Here is a 24123-nt window from a genome sequence, read left to right as displayed (position 1 = left end):
TTGCAAAATTGGGAATCTCCTGTACAATTTGGAACCTTAAGAACTTATCACAGAACCGTTGGAAGGGACCTCAAAGTGGCATGTATTCCCATACCACCAATCGTTCCAAAGTGTGCTGCTTAACTACAACACCCCAAAGAAATCATAAATGAGAAGTCTAGAACAGAGCATCCTCATTAGTGAGAACCCCCAACTCTTTCTTAGTGCAGGGGACTAGCTGGTCTCAGCATGAGACTCTGAAAATACCTTGGCGCAAATAGAGAATAGGTGGATTTGTAGTAAGGTAACAAAAGGGACACGAGTGGTGCTGTGGTCTAAACCACAGAGCCTAGGCCTTACCGATCAGAAGGTTGGTGGTTCGAATCCCGGCAACGGGGTGAGCTCCTGTTGTTCGGTCACAGCTCCTGCCCACCTAGCAGTTCTAAAGCACGTCAAGTGCAAGTAGGTACTGCTCCGGCGGGAAACGGCGTTTCTGAGCACTGCTCTGGTTCACCAGAAGTAGCTTAGTCATGCTGGCCACATGACCCAGAAGCTGTCTGCAGACAAACACCGGCTATAGAGTGAGATGAGCGCTGCAACCCCAAAGTCGTTCACGACTGGACTTAAATGTCAGGGGTCCTTTACCTTTAACAAATGGGAAGCCCAGTAGTTTAGCTTACTATGGGCTGAAATGAAAGTAGCATTAAGTAGAATGCTCTGTGAGCATTTTGATTTCTCTTTGCTCAATGAGACACTTTCCCCTCCTCCTGCCCCTGTTCCCCCCTACCCTGCTCAATCTATTCTGGGGTTTTCTCCAACTTTCTTGAGGAGGTTTTGGGACAACATGGGCTACACACACGGAGTGGAAAGGGAAGAAATTCCTTTGCATTAGTGTAATAACTAAGTTGAATTCTTCCCTATGGAACTCTTCATGGGAGTGGTGGGCAGAGAGAGACTTAATAGGCCTTTGGGAAGAAAGCTTATGTTTTCTTGTTAGCCACTTAAAAAAGGTTTCTTCTTTTTACGTTTCTTTCTCCCCTGTGCAGAACTGCATCGCTACTCATGAGTCCAATGGTATAGATATAATTACAGCATTAATTCTCAATGATATCAACCCTCTGGGAAAGAAGCGGATGGATCTAGTATTAGAACTGAAGGCAAGTGGATACTCAACTCTGAAGATGGACGGTAGTATCACAACGAAAAAGCAAAAGCTTCTATCCAGATCTTGATAATTCTAGCAGGCTTCTTGAGTGCCCTGGGCAGTTTGCTATCACATGGGATTATTATTATTTTTTAAAAAATCATTTTAAAATAAAGACTTCATAACATTTTGTTTCAAACAGCTTGCCTGTTCTTAATTTAAGATATGGAATGTATTTCATACATTCAAAACCTGAATTTCAAAGAGAACATTAAGTACAATTACTTAGCTATGATACTGTAACTTGCAAAAATATTTCAGCCTGTTAAGGGGCTTAGGACATGTGATCAGAGCTGTATACATAACCAGTCCTGTGACAGAGACCATCAGGTGGTCTTATGCACAGCTGTCCTACAATTTAAGGCAGAATATAGATGTTGAGGGAACAGGACAAAGGGGCCAGTCATCTATTGATCAATAGCTACTTTGGGCAAGCCATCCAGTGCTGATCCTGATCCATTGGTTAGGCTCAACTTTGAGTTGCAATTAAATCAGTGGAGCCTCTACTCTGCGTTAGTGCATAATTGCTGGACATAGTTGCTGACCTTGCTGCCAGCATCGACTTCTGCATTGTGAATTTAACATAATTTTTATATACAGAACTTAACATAGGGGGGACTTCCAGTGCTAATTGCAGTTGGGAGAAGCAAGACGATAGGAAAGGGAAAAGTCCCATTGAGTCCCCTCACGCTATATTGGAGATGGGTCAATGTGTCTAGTACACAGTGTTGCAGTGTGCTGTGCATACCCAATATTACAGGAGGTGTAGAGCGATCCTGTAGTTTCTTGTGAAATAATGTGGTTTGATGTATTCTCTCCCCGCCCCCAAAAGAAATGCAGCTTCAGTCTGATTTGAAACCATATCAGGAAACCAAGCAGGCGACTTACACCATGGAAAACACCTGTGCCCACTGAAGCAGACAGGCAGTGGGTGGCATGGATATATACCAAAGCATACTGATGTGTACAGCAAAGTTCAATTGCGACTTGAAATGCAGTAGGGAGAAAGCTACCTCAATGTGTCCTAAGGTGGTAATGTGTACACAGTCTCACCTGATTTCAACCAATTTGTGGTTCTTTATATTTTTCCCCTTTCAAGCTCAGCTGTCATCAGTATTCTGTCAGCTCACAGGTTAACAGATAGGTTGTTTTTGTTTTGTTTTTAAAAATCTTTTAATGTATAAATATCTATACTTCCGCATATTTAGGGAGTGCCCCAAATGCAAAACAACAACAACACACACAAAAAACCATTCCCTTATTGTTTATAGTGGTCCTATTCTGCTTCCCAACTGATAGACACTTGACTTCACAGTTTAAAAGGAGAAAAGATGCAGCTATCTTTTGTGCGTTGCCTGAAACCTACTTTCATTGTATTTATGTATCTAAATGACATCATTGCTTCTTAGTAGAAATCGTGTTAGATTTCAACTTTATGATACCTTGCGGTCTTTCACATTTGCTCATCTTCGTTGTTTTAACAGGTTTATGCAGCTGGAAATAGTCACAGAGATCTGTGGGTTGTCTTTTTTACTTCTTTCCGTTTTTATAACACATTCAACTATTCATCAGATATCTTTCTTTGACTTTTACCAGAACAATGCCTCTAAGTTACTCTTGGCAATAATGGAAAGTAGGCACGACAGTGAGAACGCAGAAAGGATCCTGTATAATATGAGACCCAAAGAATTGGTACGTTTCCAAGGATACGCCTCCAAATTTTCAGGGGTTGTGGTGGCAAAGGCGAATTTGGCAGTATGCAATAATCTTGCTGCTGGTTGGGTGGCTAAGTTCATACTAAGTTCAGGATCTAAGTAAAGTAATTACTTCCACTCACTGAACTCTTGAAGTGGACTGCAAAGATGTTGGGGGAGTTCATAAGCACACGGGTCAGTTGAGGATGGGGAAATTAATTTTTCCAAGTAAGATTAAAAAGTAAAAGGGTGCATCCAGAAAGCACTGTTTGTGCAGCATCAGAGCCTATAAGGATTTGGAAGATTTGAGAAGCATTGTTGTACAGTTCTCTTCTGACAAATTCCTGTGAAATTATCTCCTGGGCAACTTGGGGCTAAGAGCTCAATAGCTCTTGGCAGCCTGGAAAGCTATGGTGGTCAAGTCTGTCTGCTTCTTTGAAGATCAGATAGCAGAGGGAGGGAAAACATCTGAGGTTCCATGACGGTCCTCTCTGCATCCTCAAATTTATTTTGATGTAACTGCTAATCAGCTGCATAGTAGTATGGCTGCTTAATTTGCAAGTGAGTCATTGAGATATCACAAATGGGTAGTTGGCAACGCTGTAAAAAAGAAATGAAAACCTTGCAAGCGTGAAGTGCACTGATCCATCAACACCCATATGAAAACATCCTGTGTTGATGAGGGGTGACAGTGTTTGGATTCAAATAATCTATCACAACTAGATATCAATTTGACGAGGAGTTGAGACAAAAGCCATTTAACAGCTTCTAAGTGTTTTGTTCCATCCCGCATTAATAAACAGCAAAACGTCAACTCTGGGATTCCAAAGTGCAGGGCTGAAAGTCTATAAACTCGCCACATTGTGCCTTGGTTATGGCAGTAGTCCGAGACGGGTGTGTGATGCAATGTATTTATTATCCAGCAACAAAGGGGTGAGCTGGGGATAAAGTTTCAGTCTTTATTTTGGCTCCTATTCCACTGAGTCAAGTGATTCGTAATGTAGACTCAATTTGACAGCAAATACCAGCTGCTTTAAAGACAAAACAAAACGGAAAAACCAACCTTTTTATAACTTGAAACGGAGACCTCTACTTCAGGAGGGAGGGAGGGAGCAATAAATGTGAAATTCCTTTAGAGGAGTTGTCCACTGGCAGTATGTTTTGGCTTTGGCCTTGGTATTTCTGTCTCTCACACCATCACCAACACCACAGTTTTGAGTGTTGTATTTATCTTTTCTCCCCAGGTTGAAGTGATTAAGAAGGCATATCTGCAAGGTGAAGTTGAGTTTGAGGATGGAGAGAATGGTGAAGATCTTGCTGCATCTCCTAGAAATGTGGGGCATAATATTTACATATTAGCCCATCAGGTACAATTGCATTTATGCAAGGAGAATTTTGTGGCACATTCTATTAGTAGCAGGGCCCTATACCCAAATATATGCATGGCCATGTGCAACCTATCATTTGGGCTCAAGTGCGCAGATTCAGGAAATCTGATCTCTGTTGGGACAGCCCAGATGTGCTGATTCTGCACGCTGATCATGTTTTCGTACACAAATGACCAGGAGAGTAATGAGGTCAGCATAGATTCATTCCACTGGCAGAAATGTTGCATAAAGTTTCACAGACTGGTCCCTTCCATTGGTGCTGTTTGTACTAAATTTCTGGTTTACCACTGAAATGCTACATCTGTAACTTAGGGAGCACCGGTTCAAAACAGCTTTAAGCCACTTAAAGAAAAAAAATTATTTTAAGTTACCCTGACCAGCCAACACCTGGAAGAGTACAAAGAAAATGCAAGTACATTTTCATTGAGATGCAGGCCACTATCACCAAATGTACTATTCATTTATTTTAGCTCGCTCGTCATAACAAAGAGTTGCAGAACATGTTGAAGCCTGGAGGTCAAATTGATGGAGATGAAGCTTTGGAATTCTATGCTAAGCACACAGCTCAGATTGAGGTAAAGGCTACAGGAAATTCTGGGTAATCTTCGCTGTGCCAGTCCAAGGAAAGATAAACCAAGAAATTGTTTTAAAATTAGGCGGGAACACCAGCAGAAGTGTCCTGTGCAAACAATACAATGCAGATGTACTACATCAAAAACAACTTGCACCTATGGAATATTATAGCAAATACAATGCTATCCAATATGTTCTAAACTGGCTTATATTCCATCCTCTTTTGAATTTAATTGGGTTTGCCAATTCTTTTCTCAATCAAACATTTTATAAATTTAAAAAATGGTCCTTGTGGTGAGCTTTAGACAAGACGGATTAGCCACATAGATCTTGGCTACATAGCTCTGTGTAATTGTAGTAGAGATATACGCACAAAATTTCATACTGTGAGATATTCCCCACTTAAGCAGGGGAAGGACTGTTTGGCTTGATTTGTTCTGGGTAAACACTGTTCACTGAGGGGTGAGTGTTGGAGACATTTGGTATATTTGCAAATACTGAATACCAGAACCAACCTGTATCCCAGCAGAACTGTTGCCCTATCTCAGATCCCAATGAGCAGTCCTCCTTTGTGATTGTACTCACCAGGACAGAGATCTGTCACCTTCCCCCACCCCCGCCCCCACTGTCATTGCAGTCATTTTGTCCTGGTATCCATGGGAGTATTGGCACCTCATATTTTTTTTTAAAAAAAAGCACTGCTAATGAGAGACATGGCACAGTGTTTCATCTTCTCGTATCTGTTCTTCTGTTTTTAGAAATTCCAAATGAAAACCTGTTTTTTTATCCCATCTCTTACACATGTTTTCATTCTTCTAAGCTCTGATCAGAGTATCATTCAAAAACAGAGAGAGAAAGGTCCTTAGCTTTCAGGACACCAAATAACCATTAACTCATTTTTTTAATGGAAACATAATTTAACCACCCTGGACTGTTAAATTTGCCTAACAAAGGAATAGCTGGCCATCAACCATAATGATATATGTATATAATATTGTATATGGAAATGACCCAGCTTTTTGGACTTGAAATGTTACTGAAACAAAAGGAAGAAACCTACAGTAAATGGTGTTACACTAATGGAAATCATGAAGTATTTTTGTGAGGAGAGTAGCAGGTCTACTGCATAAGTGAGGTTCTGATAAAGGAAGAGTTTGCATCGTGGGGGATGATACATTCTCGTTTTAAGGGGCAGCCATATGAAGTAATACTTAAATCCTGTCTTCTATAGATTGTTAGATCAGATCGCACCATGGAGCAAATAGTTTTCCCTGTGCCCAGTATATGTGAGTTCCTCACGAAGGAATCTAAACTACGGGTGTACTATACTACCGAGAGGGATGAGCAAGGCAGTAAGATAAATGACTTTTTCCTGAGATCAGAAGACCTCTTCAATGAAATGAACTGGCAAAAGAAACTCAGAGGTAAACTGGATTGCTGCCAAAGGCGATTTTTCAAGATACTAATTCTTGATCTGAGAGACTGCAAAGTTCTTCTCTGTGTCAGAGAAGCAATTTCAGCCTCTGGGGAATTTCATCCTCACACAAAATTATTCTCCATGTAATTTTGCTTTCAGTATCTTAAATATTTTCAGAAAGACTTGGTTTAATCATTAGCTGTGCATATTGTTGTGTGTTTCCAGCATTACGTTTCCCGATTACTATTGTGAAAACAAATGCTTTGAAGCAGCCAGAAGATTATGTAGATGGATATCATTGGGAAGGGAATGGCCAGCCATTAATCTTAGGGGCAATTTGCCCTAGGATTCTTGTCAGATATGTTACATAAGGACTAAACTAGACATGACCGAGGAGATCTGTGTTCACAATCTCCTGTGGGGTTTTGCTTTGGTTTTTACTTCAAGCAGCTGCATTCGGATGCTAATTTGGGGAAGTAGCTCTCTGAGAAAGTGTGCTGCTCCCTTTTCTGCACTATTTCCTGGATGTAGACCTCTTAATGTACAAAGCTACTATCAGCTCAGGGTGGAGTTTGGGGAGAGAATATAGTACAGATTGCCTGCAGGGCTAATAGCAACTCCAGCTGTCTCACAGTGCTGCTCCTCTGATCAAATTAGCTTTAATATTACAGATGTATATAGTCACGAGGGGACGCGGGTGGCGCTGTGGGTAAAACCTCAGCGCCCAGGACTTGCCGATCGCATGGTCGGTGGTTCGAATCCCCGCGGCGGGGTGAGCTCCCGTCGTTCGGTCCCAGCTCCTGCCCACCTAGCAGTTCGAAAGCACCCTTAAGTGCAAGTAGATAAATAGGTACCGCTTTATAGCGGGAAGGTAAACGGCGTTTCCGTGTGCTGCTCTGGTGCCGGTTCGCCAGAGCAGCTTCGTCACACTGGCCACGTAACCCGGAAGTGTCTGTGGACAGCGCTGGCTCCCGGCCTCTAGAGTGAGATGAGCGCACAACCCTAGAGTCTGTCAAGACTGGCCTGTACAGGCAGGGGTACCTTTACCTTTTATATAGTCACAGGAGACGCTTATCACTGTTTTCCTGCACCATGCCCATGTTCAAACTACAAAAGCTCACATCTGTGACAGTTGTTTTTGCAGCTACATAATTTCAGCTGATATAGTGGCGAAAGGAGAAGAACTTATAAATAAGAACCCAACATTACATTCAGCAATACTGGACTTAGGTAGACAGGAAGTCAAAACCTCTGAGACAGCTGCATCTGCTTGGCACAATGGTCCACTTATATCTTGGTTGCTTTCTCAGTTTGAGGTTATGACATTTTCTAAAGCTCACATTCCACTGCATCACTTTGAAGTTTGGCAATGTAACGATTGGGGACCAAACTTGATGTGACATTAAACCTATAAGCTATACTTGATGTTTGTTTACTAAATAGCTGGTGTGGGGAAGGGTGATCTAGATCAGGACTATACCATGGAAGCCGAGGGATATTATTCCCCTGCCACAGTTCGGATTGCACCACTCTCCCTACACAGCCGCAGAATAGCATCTGTGGCTGGGTGATCCCAAGCAGGACCATAACAGGACTAAAGGGTCAAATGTTCTCTTGACCTCCATCCTGAACATTGTGGTCCCAATCTGGTCCCACAGCTACCATTTAGTAAACAGAAACCAGTCACGCATTAAATGCATAATGCAATTATCTGGTTTAGCTCTGAAGCAACCACTTCCACTGCAGAGAATAAAGGCTGGAAATGGAAATGAGGGTGTGTCGGTCTCAAAAGTTCACACAGTGCAGAGTGCCATGGCATGCAGTCAGCACATTCTGACCTTTTTGTGTTTTTTAACGCACGATCAACTTTTGCTCTCCTGGTGCTTGTAAACCAAGTGTTTATATAAAAAGTTGGTTTCTGTTCAGTATGGCCTTTGATTGGAAAAAAGGTTCTCTAGGAAGCAAATGCCCTGAACTTATGGACTCCGCAAACAACAATTAAAGCACAAACTTTAAATCAAATAATAAAGATTACTACAGTTCACAGTGTGTGATTCTAGGAAAAGTTGGCAATACAATGATCTCTGTTGATTTATTCATTGTTAGGGGCAATCTTGTACTTTGAATCCCTTGTAAACATTTTTATTTTTTATTTTTTGCAGCTCAGCATATACTGTACTGGTGCTCGCGCAACATGTCCTTCTGGAGCAGTATTTCCTTTAACCTTGCAGTCCTTATGAATCTTTTGGTAGCATTTTTCTATCCTTTTAAAGGAGTCAAAGGAGGTACTAGTATTTCAAAGTTATAAAATGTAGTTTTTTACAAAAATCAAAGCACAATGCAGGTGGGTGGCGGCGGCTAACTTAAGCATCTTAGTACTGGTGAATTTTTATCAGTTGTATTATTAAGCACACTCTGCATCTCAAGGGATGTAGGGGTGGTGCTGTGGTCTAAATCACTGAACCTAGGGCTTGCTGATCGGAAGGTCGGCGGTTCGAATCCCTGCAATGGGGTGAGCTCCCATTGCTCGATCCCAACTCCTGCCAACCTAGCAGTTCAAAAGCACATCAAAGTGCAAGTAGATAAATAGGTACCGCTCTGGTGGGAAGGTAAACGGCATTTCCGTGCGCTGCGCTGGTTTCACCAGAAGTGGCTTAGTCATGCCAGCCACATGACCCAGAAAAACTGTCTGCGGACAAACACCAGTTCCCTTGACCAGTAAAGTGAGATGAGCGCCGCAACCCCAGAGTCGTTCACGGCTGGACTTAACTGTCAGGGGTCATTTACCTTTACCTTTACATCTCAAGCAGTGTGTCAGATTAGGATCTGGGAGAAGTGTTGGCTTTCAAAATGCACAGCTCTAAAGGTGTTTTATCTCAAAATGCAAATTTTAATATTCATTTTGATGTTTTTGAGCAAAGAGCATGCATGCTAGTCCAGATGGTACACTTCAAGTTAGACTGGAAGCTGCAAATTTCCCTACTTAAAAATGGTTACAGCAGTTCCTTGCCTCAGGGAACCCTGAGGATGGTAGCTGTATAAAACAGATCCCAGATTCAGAATTTTCAGGAGTCTCACAAAACTAGAGTTCCCGGGAGTTTTTGGAGGACATCATGACCATTAAACTAGTATGGAACCAATTTATATCTGCAGTGTATATCTGCCGCAAGAGAGCAGAATATCACGGAAAGTTATGTTCTGAGTGCACAACATAAACACTTCAGCCAGTGGCTATGGAATGGATGTTAGGTTCATTAATATAGCCTGTGATGTTAGAGCTGCATCCTACCAGCTTTGCTCCGCTGCAGCTACTTTGTAAACATAAAACAAGGGTGCCTCACAATGCATGTTGCAGTTAAGTCACATTTCTACGTGGCTTATTGGGAAAGAGAAGTAATAACACGCTTTTGCATCAATGTTGGCGTGATTTCACCTGGAGTTGAGCTCCAAGTTCAGTTGGAGTTTTATTAATATGACAGCTTTCACATTTTAATGCAGGTTTCTATCCATTATTTTGTATTAATTTATTAATTGGTATATTTATATGAGGCAATTCAGCACAAGGTTCCCATTACTGAGACTTGAAAAGATAATGAGCAGAAATGGTAGAAAGAAACCAAAACCAGGTCTTTAAACACACACACACACACACAATTTTCACCACTGTTTGACTTATGGGCCATTGACAAGTAAGCTAGTTTTCACATGTGGAAGTGGGACTTCACCACTTTTGGCCACGGAAGGAGAAAGTGTTGAGTGCTCACAAACTGGCAACGAGGGACCCTTGCAATGAGAACTTTGATATTGCAATAATTGCTTCATATTATTATTTTAAGCACTTTCTCTTCAAGGTGTAACGTTTGTGAAACTATACAAAAGCCTGTTTACAAGGGGGGAAAAGAAGTAGGGTGAGTTCATGCCCCACTTTCAGTATAACTCCAATTCCCTTAAAATGATGGCAAGCAACCATGTATCTCTAATGTCAGGTGATTTCTGTTGGATCCCATAGGACACATTCCTAGCTAGGTTTTCAAGATATTTATTTAAAATGAAAAGGGTATTTTGACTGATGTTGGCTACCGCATTGGAGTTGATGTCGGATGCTTTCTGAAACAGGAACAGGAGCAACAAAAGTGCGCTGTTTGCGCCAGGGCCATTTCAGACTGATCATTAGCTAACCACAACAGACTTTTATGTACTCAACCACTTATCGGTCCAAAAATAGTAGCCAAAAGGTTAATAAGCAATACTAAATGTGTATATCAGAATATGGCACTTCCAAGGGCAGTTTTGAAAATTTTGTGTCAGGTGAGGAGGGATGCTGCCAAACCAGGGCAGTTAAATTCCCCCATCCCTAGAAGGTTTGTCTGGGGGCTGTGGGGAAGGCTGGTGCATGTTTACTATAATCTACTGCTTAGTTTTTTTTTAATGTCTTGCTTTGTTGCCCATGCCAGTCTGTAAGTTATAGATGCTGTTTGTTGGCATATTTCAAACTGATATTGTTTGAGATATTGTTCTTAGCAGCCCAGGGGACTTTGTGGAGCAAGCAGGATAAATTTTAAACTGAATAAACAATGAACTGTCTTTGGGTGTCTTCCTCTCCTCAGGTACATTGGAGCCCCACTTGTCAGGCTTACTTTGGACAGCCATGCTGATATCATTTGCCATAGTTGTTGCCTTACCTAAACCCCACGGCATTAGAGCCTTAATAGCTTCCACAATACTGCGGCTAATATTTTCTGTAGGCTTGCAGCCAACATTATTTCTTCTGGGGGCTTTCAATGTAAGTATCAGATAGAAGTCTCTCTGAAATTTTCTTGCCCTGCACCATGAAATATTCTCTACATGCTTGTATGTTAAAAATTCATTGTTCTGCCATAAATCATTAATCATTAACAACACCCCCCCCCCCAGGGTTTCAATCAATTGTGGCTAACCTACAGCCCTCCAGTTGCTGCTCCCAATCATCCCTAACCACTCACTGTGGATGATGGGAACTGTGGTTCCGTAAGGTCTGGAGAGTCACCAGTTAGCTACCCCAGTTTAAAAGAAGAATGCTGGAACTGGTGTGTTGTGTTTTCTAAAATATGCTCAAGAACGAATGTTCTCCAGGCATTCATCTTCTGTCCTGTGCTCCACAGGTTTGTAACAAAATAATATTTCTGATGAGTTTTGTTGGTAACTGTGGAACATTCACTCGAGGATACAAAGCCATGATCTTGGATGTGGAGTTCCTTTATCATCTACTATATCTTCTTATTTGCGCAATGGGGCTTTTCGTTCATGAATTTTTCTACAGCTTGCTGGTAAGCGTTTAATCCCAACAATTTATATTTTTTACTGTACTTGATGACTGTAGATATTAGTGACCTTGAATGATGCTAAATGGGTTTAAGCTGACTTTCAGATGATTCCCAGCACCAGCCATGGCAGAAAGCAGCTCAGAAATTCAACTGCCCCTCCACTTTCCAAACAAATACGCAAAGGGACAAGAGAAGGTTTTAGGTTAGACATACAATATTTTCAAGAAATCATTGACAGTTACCAAAACAGCAAAGATATTCAGCCATGTGATCTGGTCATGTACTTCACAGCAGTTAACAAGTGTTTACATAAGCAAAGGCAGTTCAATGTGAAATAAATCTTTTACATGTGACTACAAAGCAGCTCGCTTTTATGTCCTTGATCTGCATGCACGGAACCTCATTTTTATTCTAAGCCAGAGTAGAATTTATGGGCAAATTGCTGCTCAATTCATAAAGCAGCCTAAAGTTATGAGTTGGCCAATTTATATTGCAAACTTCAAATGACATCACTACAAAACACTGAGAACACCTATTAAGAATGTAAAAAGAGCCTACTGAATCAGGCCAGTGACCCATCTAGTTTTCTTCTCACATCCTGTTCATCTCTACTACAGATGTGCCAAGGGCCTGAAAGCACCACCCCCAACCATTTTTGCCACCCCAATTGTGGGGTGCAAATATGGCAGGCATTTTTGGCAATTTTCAAGAGGGGGTGACAAAGAGATCAAAATAGAATGCTTGCAGTAGCTCTTCTGGTGACAGGAAGAAGACATTTTACCACCAACACCTGCTCCTGTGAATTACGCCGTTTCATCATTACAAGTAGCATTGCTGGGTTTAAATAACACAGACACCTTTTCTTAAAATTAAAAAAAAACACCCTAATTCCCTTTGGAATGATGTCATGTGATAACAAACCATCATTCCCAGGTGGGTGGGGAAGGGTAGGCAGCTAGTTACGTAGGGATATTGCCACTGCCACAAAACCTGGAGAAGGGGAGGGTGAGCATGATTGAAACAGGCCGCTTTCACCTGAAATCTCTCCTCACTTGAAAGTGGGGGATATGGTTGGAAAACTTTTGAAGTGACCCTTAATTATGATCCATCCACCTCCGAGTTCTGTTACCTGAGCAAATTGAGATTTGGGGACATGCTGTTTACAAGGTAACGTATATTTCTGTCAATGGACTTCCGGGTGACTAACTTCCTTTGACTCGGGCTCACGGTCTTCTGGTGTTACTGCAGTCAAAGAGGCAGCAAATTTTCCATCAGGCTGCATTGTGGCTTTTCACTGATACATGAACTACTCATATGGGAATTTCCATGTCCAATTTCAGTCTTTGATTATATTGCAGCCCAATGGTATGTATACAGAGCAAACTGGCAGTGGAGAAAAACCCGAAGGATGCAGTGATGTGATCACTATGACACTATTTGTGACTTGGCATATCTTGTAATTTATGAGCTAGAAAGCAGCTAAGTTCAGCAAGGTTCTGGAACAAGAAAGCCAGCTATGTTTATAATTTTTGAGGGGATTTTGAAAGAAAAACTCTGGCCCTCAATACACTCCTTTACTATGGCTTTCCATGTTCTTGGTTTAATAATGTTGCTGTTTTCGTTTTGTTTTTTTAAATTTTGTTAGAGTTGTTTTAAAAAGTGATTCTAAACTGTGGCCTCCAAAAATTTATTACCATGAAAAGCATGTACGTCAAAATATTGCACCGTTCATGTAGGTTATTAGGTATCATGGTGCTATCTGTAGTCAAAAGTGAACTGATTAAACATTCTGAACTGCCCTTTTTCCAGCTTTTTGACTTGGTGTACAGAGAAGAGACTTTGTTGAATGTCATTAAAAGTGTCACTCGCAATGGACGCTCCATCATCCTGACTGCTGTTCTTGCTCTTATCTTGGTTTACCTGTTCTCGATAGTGGGCTACCTGTTTTTCAAGGATGACTTTATCTTGGAAGTAGATAAGCTCCCTAATGAGACGTTGTCGCCAGGTTCGTACCAGAATCATCTTAAACCTCTCCCCCTGCCCCCCAAAGTTTTCTATCCATGCAAATGCACCAAGGGGGTTTATCCTGTGAATATTGTGCTCTCTCCGCAGATGACTGCCTGCTAAAATCAGATTTCCTTAGAGAACATTCTGCCAAAAATTTAGGTCTTGGTGCTTTGAAAGCATAGATAATGAGGCTGAAAATAAAACATGACTGCATCAATAGCTCCTTTGGAGAATAATGTGGATGTTTTTTGCCCTGTAGCACACATTAGGAGGGATTATCTAGTACTTTGTGATCAAAACTATGTCCGTGTGTTCCAAAATAGCCCATAGTGACCCAGCAGAGGACCAAATATAATCATGTTATGTGTTCTAGACATACTTGTGATTTTTAAAAGATCATATAATCGTCTTACATAATTTCCTTTTTGTACATTTTTGGCAAAAAGAAAAAAAAAGAAAGTTTTTGGGGATGCCTAGGATAGCTTTACGCAGCCCATTGCTCTTCAGATGTTGCTTGGTTGCGGCTCATGTTATCCCTAACCATTGGCCATACTGCCAGGGGCTGAAAGGTATCAGCAGTGCTTTTTTCAGGGGGGTGTTCAAGGGTACACAGTACCAGCACTTCTTTTTCTAGAAAAAAGCACTGGGCATCAGACTCCAGGGATATCTGAAGTGCACCAGATTGGGGAATTCTGGTCCAGGAAAATTTAAATCAAAGAGTATGGAGATGCAAATTGGGGAGAATGGCAGAGAAGAGCTAGGCATGCAAGTGGAACTCTATTTTTGATCAATGGTAATTCAACTTAACCCTATTTAGGCATCTCATATGCCTCTAGAAACTCCCCACATGCCCAAACACCTGCAGTTGCTTTTCCAGGCACGGGTAGGGCAGAGAAGCATGCATACAATTTGCCTCTGTTGCATCTCTAACTTTCTGTAGCCAAAATAAAGCAGATTGTCAGCAGAGTCCCAGGAAAAGTCTAGAGTGACTCACTGTGCAGCTTAAAGGTTAACTTGGTCTGGAGCAAAAGAAAAGGGGAGGGGAATGTTAACTTTTGCTCTGGCAAAAGTGTAATAAGTACCGTATTTTTCCGTGTATAATACTAGGTGTCCGTCCCCCCCTAAAAAATAATGTCAAAAATTAGGGGGCGTCTTATACACAGATACATCTCCCCCTATTTTCTTAAACCTGGGTCCCAAAAATAGGGGGAGTCTTAGACATGGGGGCATCTTATAGATGGAAAAATACAGTATATGCCTGCATGCTGGCCAATGGAGTGTGAAGGCAGTTAAGCGCTGGTTGGGTTGGGAGGGAGTTTAAAGAAGGGAGCAAATTGAACCAAACTGACTTGCTGGGACCTGTTGTGTGGTGCGAATGTGGGAAGGGTATTTTGGCTAGAAATCGAAGCAAATAGATCAGATGAGGAAGGATGGTGGTAGCTAATAACTCCTACAGCTGCATTCTGTTTAACAACTGTGGGGCTCAGGCGGCACTAGGTTGTTTCAGGGTCAGAGCCATAGCTAGGTGATCTTGCGCCCCTGTCAGAACTGTCCAGATTGCGCCCCCTAGCCACGGACAAATTAGCTCTTCTTTCTGCCTCTCCTCCAAGCCTCCCCCATTCAATTCCTAACACATTTCACCTTGTAATGAATTCTGATTGAAGGAGGACACCAAGATGGGGAAGGCTGACCTAAATGATGTTATACAGTGGTACCTCTGGTTACGTACTTAATTCGTTCCGAAGGTCCGTTCTTAACCTGAAACTGTTCTTAACCTGAAGCACCACTTTAGCTAATGGGGCCTCCTGCTGCCGCCGCGATGCTGGAGAATGATTTCTGTTCTCATCCTGAAGCAAAGTTCTTAACCTGAGGTACTATTTCTGGGTTAGCGGAGTCTGTAACCTGAAGCGTATGTAATGTGAAGCGTATGTAACCCGAGGTACCACTGTACATGCGGAGCACTCCACTTTAATAGGGAAAAGGGCATAGGAGCCAACTTCTTGGGGCCAAGGTTCCTTCACACACACCCTAAAATATTTGAGGAGTCCCCCCCCCCCCAGTTAATGGGCATTCCCATTCAAACAGTGTGCATTCACTCCGTCTTGTGGTCAATTATACAGGGTGGTGCTTACCTGCCCCCCCCCTGTATTTTATTCAAGTTGGCACCCTTGAGGGAGGGTGTGTGAAAGGAGAGAGAAGTGACATGACTCCGGAGCAGGCTTGGCGTCTGGAGAGGCAGGGGCGCACGCAGTGTCAGGGGCTGAGGCTGGTGGACCTTCCCAGCCCCGACCCTGAGCAAGGTCTGGGAGAGGCAGAGCCAGATGGCCAAACAGAATGAGGCACTCAGGGCTGCCCCACCAGGCCAGCTACCAGGCGGGCCAAGGGGCGAGGGGGGCAGCCCAGAGCTGGCGCCGCCCAGCACGCCGTCTTGACCGCTCTGCCTGGGCTGTGGGCAGGGAGTGCTGGCTGGACAGGGCGCCTGGCAGAGGGTCTCAGCAACTGATTTTGCACACACACACCCTGGCGGGGGCCCACCTCACCACCCCTTAGCTATAGCCCTTGGGGAGGGGCTGTGTAGGTCATTGCAGCAGGGGCACTGGAAGAGGGTGGCTTGACAGTTTCTCTTTAAGCTGTCTTTGCAAGCAGAATCCCCCACCCCAAGTCCTTTTCTTTCCCCTTTCACCCCGTCTGCCTAGCACTGCTACTATAATCAACTTTGCAGCAGCCTCCCCCCCCCCCCGCCCGGGCTGTATTTCCCTAAACATAACCAATATCAGGGGACTAGGTAGGAACATCCAGATTAGGCTGGTAATCCCCCACTCACAAATAAGGATAGCAGTACTGGAAAGGTTTTACAGGGCTGGCATAACAACACTTTCAGCCACAGCCATTCATCAGGTGGAATGAATTAGAGAAATGTTGTCATGATCACGTTTTAGCTACCCTTAGGTGAAGATGGCTAGAGTTCAAGTCCCTTTTTGCCACAGAATTGGGCCCAGTTCTGACTGCCATATGAAAGAAGTCAAGAAAAAATCTGTGTTAACTTTGGCTCAGAGAATTTTTTTTTACTTGAATGAGATCTGGGATATAGCCCATACTGGGCAAACCCACTAACACACACGCCCACCCCCCCAATCTCATGTGATAAATGCCAGACCATCTCTCAAACAGATTCAAGTGAAATATTTTCCCTGCTCCATACATGCTACCTTTCCCATACAACAAGTACCCCAGAACAAAAAAGAAGTGTCACAAAGCCATGTCTGTTTTGGAAATGCAACATATATGATGACTACGAGCTGTTGTTCAGATTTTTAAGCAAGTATATGGAGTAATTGTATCATTGTGAATGAAGTAAACAGGAACAATTGAGTTTTGGTGGGGTGTTTTTTTTTTACATTTAATTCAATATAAAGTATCAATGGTTTTGAATGTTAAACCCTGGTGAGCTTATAAAGAAAGCTGGCAAAACTTGTACAGTATGCATTTTCCTTTGCCTATAAATTTTATACATTTTTATTTGTTTCAAGTCCTCTTGAGAGTCTAAACGGCAACACAGACATTTTAAAATTCACAATAATTATTTTTTAAAAAACAAGTGGTAACCGTGCATTCTAATAGTTGTGTAAGAACTTTGGTGTATTGTTTTTAAAGCTACATCCTTGGTGTCTTAATTTGCACACATTCAGATCAGCATACTGAAGCTGGTGAGGCAATGACCGCAGAGTTCCTGTATTCTAACGTATGCAGAATAGAGAGTGGGGAAAACTGCTCTTCTGTTGTTCCTTCGGCAGGTAAGTATCGGGTACCAGTTTTTAAATGCAGCTCTCAATGCATGATTTCTATGTCATATGGAACCTACACACACCAACTTCCTTTGCATGTTAGTCCTACCACATACTGAGATGACAACACGTGACGCTGTGCTAGAATCCCAAGCTGGCATAGAGCATTGGACCCACAAGGTTGGTTGTTGCTGGTGCTCTGGTAACCCATGCTTGGTCTTAGCCAAAAGGCTGAGAAGCAGTGCTCTGGTATTCATTGCCATTGTTAGAGGCAGCAAATCGGCATCATACAATGTTTACACGAACTAGTGAAAACTTAAGAGGTACAATCTACTCCCACCCAACCTTTTCCTTGGGATCCACATGCTCAAAGGTCAGCCCCATGGAAGCTGCTCTCACCAGCTATTGCATCTAAAAGGAATGCAGTGTTCAGATGCAGTGTACGCTGTTGCCCTTGTGCCCTTCTTGCAAGCCTCCAGAGAGGTTCATGGCCTGCAGCTGGAAACAGAATCCTGAGCCAGGCCTGATCTAGCAGAGATCTTTGTGTATTCTTATGGAGCAACAGCATCTAGTTACCATTACTTATGCTTCAAATCCTTTTCTCTCCTTGCAGATAAATTTGCCTTTCAGAACCCTTGCCTGCCCACCCAAAATCATTTTCTCCCCAAAATTCAATTTCCACAAAGAGGTGTGGTTCCCCCCCCCCCAGCAGGAAGTTTATTGCAGAATCAGTGCTGCTCATGCACACAAGTTTTGTCCCCCATTGGTCTTAACTAAATGCCAGCCCATCTTTTCTTATTTCTTCTTTTTATTGCACATATAATCTGGATTTCCTCTCACTGAGGAAAATCCAATGAGCAAATAATAATAATCTATTATGCATCTGTAGTTGCCACTGGTGTGGAAGTTTGTTAGTGCTTCCTCTACTTTTTTCGGGTGGGTGGTTTGTTGTACGTGGTAACATTTCTGTGGCTGTTCTCTATTGCCACACTTCTACTTCCATTTGCTTCTCACCTGAGGACAACCTTGCTATTTTGTCTCCAGTGTCCCAAACAATATGACCATTTTTTAAATTTATGATGTCTTTCCTCAAAAGAGGGCTCAACCCTGCAGCCGCCAGCCTGCCCACAATCCAAAATAGCAGTGTATACACAAAACTAAAATTTCTTAGAACCATTGTGTTTTGTTAGGGGAATCAAATACCTTATCAAATAAACTTTATCCTTTAACTAGTCTGCAAACAAAAAATGCTTTAACAACTCGAGAGAGTGAAAGTAGCTATTTCCACCAATTGCTGTATGCAGAAGGCACATTAGAACATCAACAATCCAGCTCAGAAGAGCTGTTCTCAACCTATGTGAGACTGTAAACACTGTACACGCACCAGGAGTTTTTAAATTTATTTTTAATACAAAGGTCTTGCAGAAGATCTCTTTATCAGAGTTTCAGTTTACTCTGCAGCACAAGACCTCTTTATCAGCATTTCAGTATATTCCGCTGCAACTGGTTTCTGCTGCTAAAGTTTTGCTGTTTGTCTGGGTCTGCTTTTATGGTTCACTGTAATGGTCTATTGTGGGACGCGGGTGGTGCTGTGGTCTAAACCACAGAGCCTAGGGCTTGCTGATCAGAAGGTCGGCAGTTCAAATCCCCGCGATGGGGTGAGCTCCCATTGCTCGTTCCCAGCTCCTGCCAACCTAGCAGTTTGAAAGCACGTCAAAGTGCAAGTAGATAAATAGGTTCCGTTCCAGCGGGAAGGTAAATGGCGTTTCCGTGTGCTGCTCTGGTTCGCCAGAAGCGACTTAGTCATGCTGGCCACATGACCCAGAAGCTGTACGCCGGCTCTCTCGGCCAATAAAGCGAGATGAGCGCTGCAACCTCAGAGTCGTCCACAACTAGACCTAATGGTCAGGGGTACCTTTACCTTTAATGGTCTACTGTATGCAGTTCTTTATTTTATGCTTTGGCTTCAGGTCTTAATTTTTCACTCAGAGACTCTCTTATAGTGAACAACTAATAAATGATTATTAATAATACAGCTAAATTTCAGACTGGTGAAAGACCTCTGTATTATGATTATTTTTTCAAAAACAAACGAACAAATGGAGATGGGTGTTGTCCAGCCCCTGAAAAAGGCACAAACCTCCACTGGCCCCATTGTGAAACATGGGAATATGAGTTGGTTGTGTTTTCTCTTAAGTGCTTCCTGTAGATACATTTTGAAAAGCATAAGATTGAATCTGCACAATGAAGCTGAATGCTGGAGGGTTTGGGACAAAAGGAAGTACTTCTTCACACAGCAAAGAGCTAAACTGTACAACTCACTCGCACAGGAGGTAGAAATGGCTACCAACTTGGATGGCTTTAATAGAGAATTAGACAGATTCGTGGAGGACAAGGCTATATTTCCCCCTCCGAAGTTGGAAGCAATAGGCTTCTGAATACCAGTTGCTGGAAACTGCAGGAGGCGAGAGTGCTATAGGGCTCAGGTACCTGCTTCAGGCTTCCTGCAGGCATCTGATTGGCCACTGTGGGAAAAGGAAGCTGGACTAGAAGGGTCACTGGCCTGAACCAAGAGTCTCTTCTTATGTTCTTATGCCAACTGCACACAGAAGAAAATGGGATCTGAGTGGCTCGTTGGCAAGGGATCACCCCCCATCTGGAAGCATCCAGGAGCGGCTGATTGTTCAGTCACATTTATTATGGTGATTGACTTTTAAGTAGTGCCATTTCCCCCATAATTTTCTGCAACTTTTTTTGTTTGTTACTGCAATGAATAATATATGCTATCAGGTCCAGATGGAATTTTAACATCTTAGGAAGTCAAAGTGCTTTAAGATCTCAAACTTCTGAAGGTCAGTGAGTCCTTTTAAGACTACCCTGGTTCATTCCTTAAGACAAATTAAGAAACACAGAATGATTCATCCCAGCCACCTTGAGCTGGAGGAGGAGGAAGTGGTGTCGGAAGACCTGATGAGGATGTAGTCATTCTTGGTATATTGCTTCTATTCTTGGGGGAAAAGGGAGATATGTCGTACTTTTTTAAATAAACCAAACAGAACAGAAACGTTTTCTGTATGATTGTGGTGCATAAGTCGAATCACTCTGATGGTCACTTTCTCTTTGCTACATTGCTGCATTATTTGAAAAAGAAGAAGAAATTTAATTTAACTTGGACTCTGCTTTTTAAACCACCACCATTACGCTGCTTTCTTCTCTGTAACCCATACCACGTGGTCTCTTCTGTATCTCCTGTTTTCTGTCCATAATGTTCTCTCTCTCTCCATTGTATGTACCCCATAGCTTGATCACACCAGCAGACACATACACATTCTTCTTTCTGTACCACCACAGATCTACACTCCTACGTTTCTGTTTCTCCAGTACCAGCTCTATTTAGCCCTCTTGGTAAAGAAAACAGCTCTTCTCTGCTTGCAAGGAACATACACTGGCTTAATCGCATCTCCTAAAAAAAATGGCTTTAAACTTGGCCGGTCATTGCATTCTCTGCACCCCCACCTTTCATCCTCTCCTTTTAAAATTTCTCTGTTGTGCCTTTTTCTGTTCCGTCCTTGTTGAATTTGGTGACAGTAGCCCACAAGGTGCTTTGCTCACCCTGCGACCCAGGGAGCATTGGAAATGTCTGAGATATACAGCTTGGCTGCCTAGGTGCATTCCACAGGCAAAACTCTCCCCAGCTGCATCATGTACCTTTGCATCCAGGAAGAGAAGGGCAGTGCAGATGTACAGGCACAGATAATTTTCCATTTCTACCTGCACATCTGATAGATGTGGGTAGACTTTCAATCCGAGGTGACTAACCAGTGGCTGAACTACAACTCGCATCATCCCTGACCATTCCAGAAAGAGGTGGGAAAGAGCTGCAAACAGCATTTGGGATTCTTCCAGGGAGCTGGAGATCGTAGGGGGACTGCAACTGCCCATAGTCCTGCTCCAAAGTAACTCTTGTGAGCTTAAAAATTATGTTCAGAGCGATTCAGAGCTCTGCATTAGTAACGAGAAATTGAGTTTTGTATCTTTTGTGTATGTTCACATGTGCACATGTTTGGCTTTAGCTACTACGTTCAATGTTTCTAGAACTGGTAAAGGACCATATTAAGATTCATTTAAGTTTGCTTTAGGATTTTCTATTCATCTATGTCTTAAAAAATAACCTATATCACTCCTATCGTGTTCTGGAAGTATTTTTAAAGTCCCCACAACTCGGTCCATGGTGGCTGAGCCCTTATCATTTGATGGGGTGTGTTGTTGCCATATTCCTAATGGGTGCAATTTTTTTACACCCTCACAACTTGTGTCGTTCTGTACCCAAGGTGTGGCATCTCAAGAGGCGAAAGAAAGGGAGGGCTGTTCCTTTGACTTCATGAGTATCTTCAAAGTGGTGGTGCAAATTCAAGCAAAGATAAAAATGTACTAGATGAGAGTTTTGCAAACCAACCTTGTCTCACAATGGTACCCTAACTTGCTTTGTTTAACAGAGCTGTTTTCTGAAGAAGCTGAGGAAGAGGATAAAGAACATACGTGCGAGACATTGCTGATGTGCATCGTTACTGTGCTTAGCCATGGCCTGCGGAGTGGGGGTGGTGTTGGAGATGTCCTCAGGAAACCTTCCAAGGAGGTAAATTACCACCATATGTGAAAGGGGATGTAGTGCAAGAGAGAACCAAATAGGGTTAGATGTCCATTAAGGGATTAGAACACTTTTCCATGGGGGGGAAATATGTTGCTGCGTCAATTGGAAAAAAAGTCTAGTTGTGTGCCATGTACAAAGGAGTTTGGTTATTTGACTTTAAGTGTAGGTGTGTGTAATTGCCTTTACTAAATGAACAGGTTCTAGTACTGTCAAGAGTAAGGGAATGTGAGTACTTGGAGACTTATACTTTAAAAGTACTCTTAAGTGGAAAAATACTGCTGTAATAATTAAGCTCTGTGCAAGCACTCCCCAACAATGTTGTGATTTTTTTAAAAACTATATGTGACATACAAGCATCTTTTGGTCACGCAAAGAGGTTCCTATGAAATGCAGCAGTTAATACATGCAATATCAGAACTACTGTAAAAACTTTTCTAATGTTATTGGAATGCTAGCACTACAGTAGTTACTAACAATTTTAATAAGGCCACAGGTACAAAAAATAAATTCTTCCCACCCTCTGCAAATAAATAGCAAGGCTTCCCCCCAAACACACATCTATGTATGCAGTGGTCACAAGTTTACGCCCTCTTGATATCATTTTTCTTTTCATGTTGCATTGTGCAGCATGCTCTTCTTTGCGCCAAAGCCTTTTAGGCTTCAATTTTGTTCATCTTAAAACTATTTTATTTTAGGAGCCCCTTTTTGCTGCAAGAGTGATCTATGACCTCCTCTTCTTCTTCATGGTGATCATTATTGTCCTCAATCTGATTTTTGGTGTTATTATTGATACCTTTGCGGATCTAAGAAGTGAGAAACAAAAGAAAGAAGAAATACTAAAAACAACATGCTTTATTTGTGGTAAGTGTTGAACCCAGTGCTATGAAACTAGCAGCTGTTCTGCCCCAGAGTCAAATGCAGTAATAGTAATGTATGGCTTCGACAGCAGATTCAGTATTTACCTGATGGTGATGTTTGTAATCACTTGTATAATTAGTAGAATGTTTCTTACTTTTTGAATGAATGAATGGAAGGAAGGAATCTCCATGTAAATCTGAATGACTGATTTGATATTGTAAAATATGTTGATTTGGTAAGGGGACTTTCCATTCCTGTTTTATGTCTGCATACTTGTTTTTAAAACTATTTTATAAATGAATTGCTTGTGGGTACAAGCTTACTTGTGTATTTGTAAAATGTGCACCTGAATGGCAGATAATACAGTGGTACCTCGCAAGACGAATGCCTCGCAAGACGAAAAACGCGCAAGACGAAAGAGTTTTCCGTTTTTTGAGTCGTTCCGCAAGACGAATTTCCCTATGGGCTTGCTTCGCAAGACGAAACGTCTTGCAAGTTCTTGCGAGTTTGTTTCCTTTTTCTTAAAGCCGCTAAGCTGCTAATAGCCGCTAAGCCGCTAATAGCCGTGCTGCGCAAGACGAAAAAACCGCAAGACGAAGAGACTCGCGGAATGGATTAATTTCGTCTTGCGAGGCACCACTGTAATTGTGTTTTCACAAACTCAGTGTTAATAATGGCATATAAATAGTCATCAGATACTTATGCAGAGTTGAGATACTTCATTTTCAAAAAAAGAGAGTTGAACTTCTTCAAAGCTTAGAAAAGACTGTGGTTTTTATAATGTGTTAGGTCTGCACCATGCTGAGCATCTGCATTTTATATGGGTACTATAAAGCCCATACAATTTCCCCCTGCAATATATGGAATACCTTGAGTTTTTTAAGCAGCGGAAAAAAGTGTGCTACCTAAAGTAGTTTCATATACAACAGTTGCAGAACACCCCACCCCACCCCGGCAATGTGGCTGAAACCAAAAGCTCCAGTTGGGTGTCAAGACATAATTTTAGCAGAGAACCCGTGGTAGTGCCCCACTTTCTGCAATTTGAGCAGACATAAATACTTTACCTCCAGCTGAGCTCAGGGGCAACACATCATTCCTGGTTGCAGGAGCAGCACTGATGCCTTAATTGGCTGGGGACCAGTGAGGTCACAAACCCAATTCACTGTTCTTCTCTGGAGTAGGTTTTGTTTAAGATTTTAAGAAATTCCTCCAGCCTTCCAGAACAGATTTAGAGGCACATGCGGAGGGAAGAGGAAGTCACATT

At 42.3% G+C, this 24123-nt stretch overlaps 2 protein-coding genes across 13 annotated transcripts in view; one reads left to right on the top strand and one right to left on the bottom strand.

Annotated features, from left to right (window-relative positions):
- Positions 1-24123, bottom strand: part of LOC309525214 (uncharacterized protein) — a 168122-nt gene that overhangs the window by 62806 nt on the left and 81193 nt on the right. For 3 of the 5 annotated variants that reach the window (XR_014216102.1, XM_082210733.1, XM_082210734.1), the window contains one exon: positions 22335-22804. The exons of the other annotated variants lie outside the window; for them this stretch is intronic. Coding sequence is in view for 1 of the 3 variants with exons in the window: in XM_082210734.1 (XP_082066860.1) it covers positions 22785-22804 (20 nt within the window). In the remaining 2 variants the exon portion in view is untranslated. Of the gene's footprint in view, positions 1-22334; positions 22805-24123 lie in introns of those variants that run through there. 5 annotated transcript variants of the gene reach the window in all.
- The window catches only part of ITPR1 (inositol 1,4,5-trisphosphate receptor type 1), a 217209-nt gene that overhangs the window by 168629 nt on the left and 24457 nt on the right, over positions 1-24123 (top strand). For all 8 annotated transcript variants that reach the window (XM_082209117.1, XM_082209119.1, XM_082209121.1 and 5 more), the window contains 12 exons: positions 1026-1136; positions 2780-2875; positions 4122-4244; positions 4736-4840; positions 6070-6262; positions 8418-8540; positions 10863-11038; positions 11397-11561; positions 13368-13563; positions 17255-17359; positions 21847-21986; positions 22697-22862. In XM_082209117.1, the coding sequence (XP_082065243.1) occupies positions 1026-1136; positions 2780-2875; positions 4122-4244; positions 4736-4840; positions 6070-6262; positions 8418-8540; positions 10863-11038; positions 11397-11561; positions 13368-13563; positions 17255-17359; positions 21847-21986; positions 22697-22862 (1699 nt within the window). The remainder of the gene's footprint in view (positions 1-1025; positions 1137-2779; positions 2876-4121; positions 4245-4735; positions 4841-6069; positions 6263-8417; positions 8541-10862; positions 11039-11396; positions 11562-13367; positions 13564-17254; positions 17360-21846; positions 21987-22696; positions 22863-24123) is intronic.

This window comes from Podarcis vaucheri (genome assembly GCF_965113315.1).
Source record: "Podarcis vaucheri genome assembly, chromosome: 2".
NCBI lineage: Eukaryota > Metazoa > Chordata > Lepidosauria > Squamata > Lacertidae > Podarcis > Podarcis vaucheri.
Note: the sequence above shows the minus strand (reverse complement) of the source record. Positions and strands in the feature narration are given on the sequence as shown.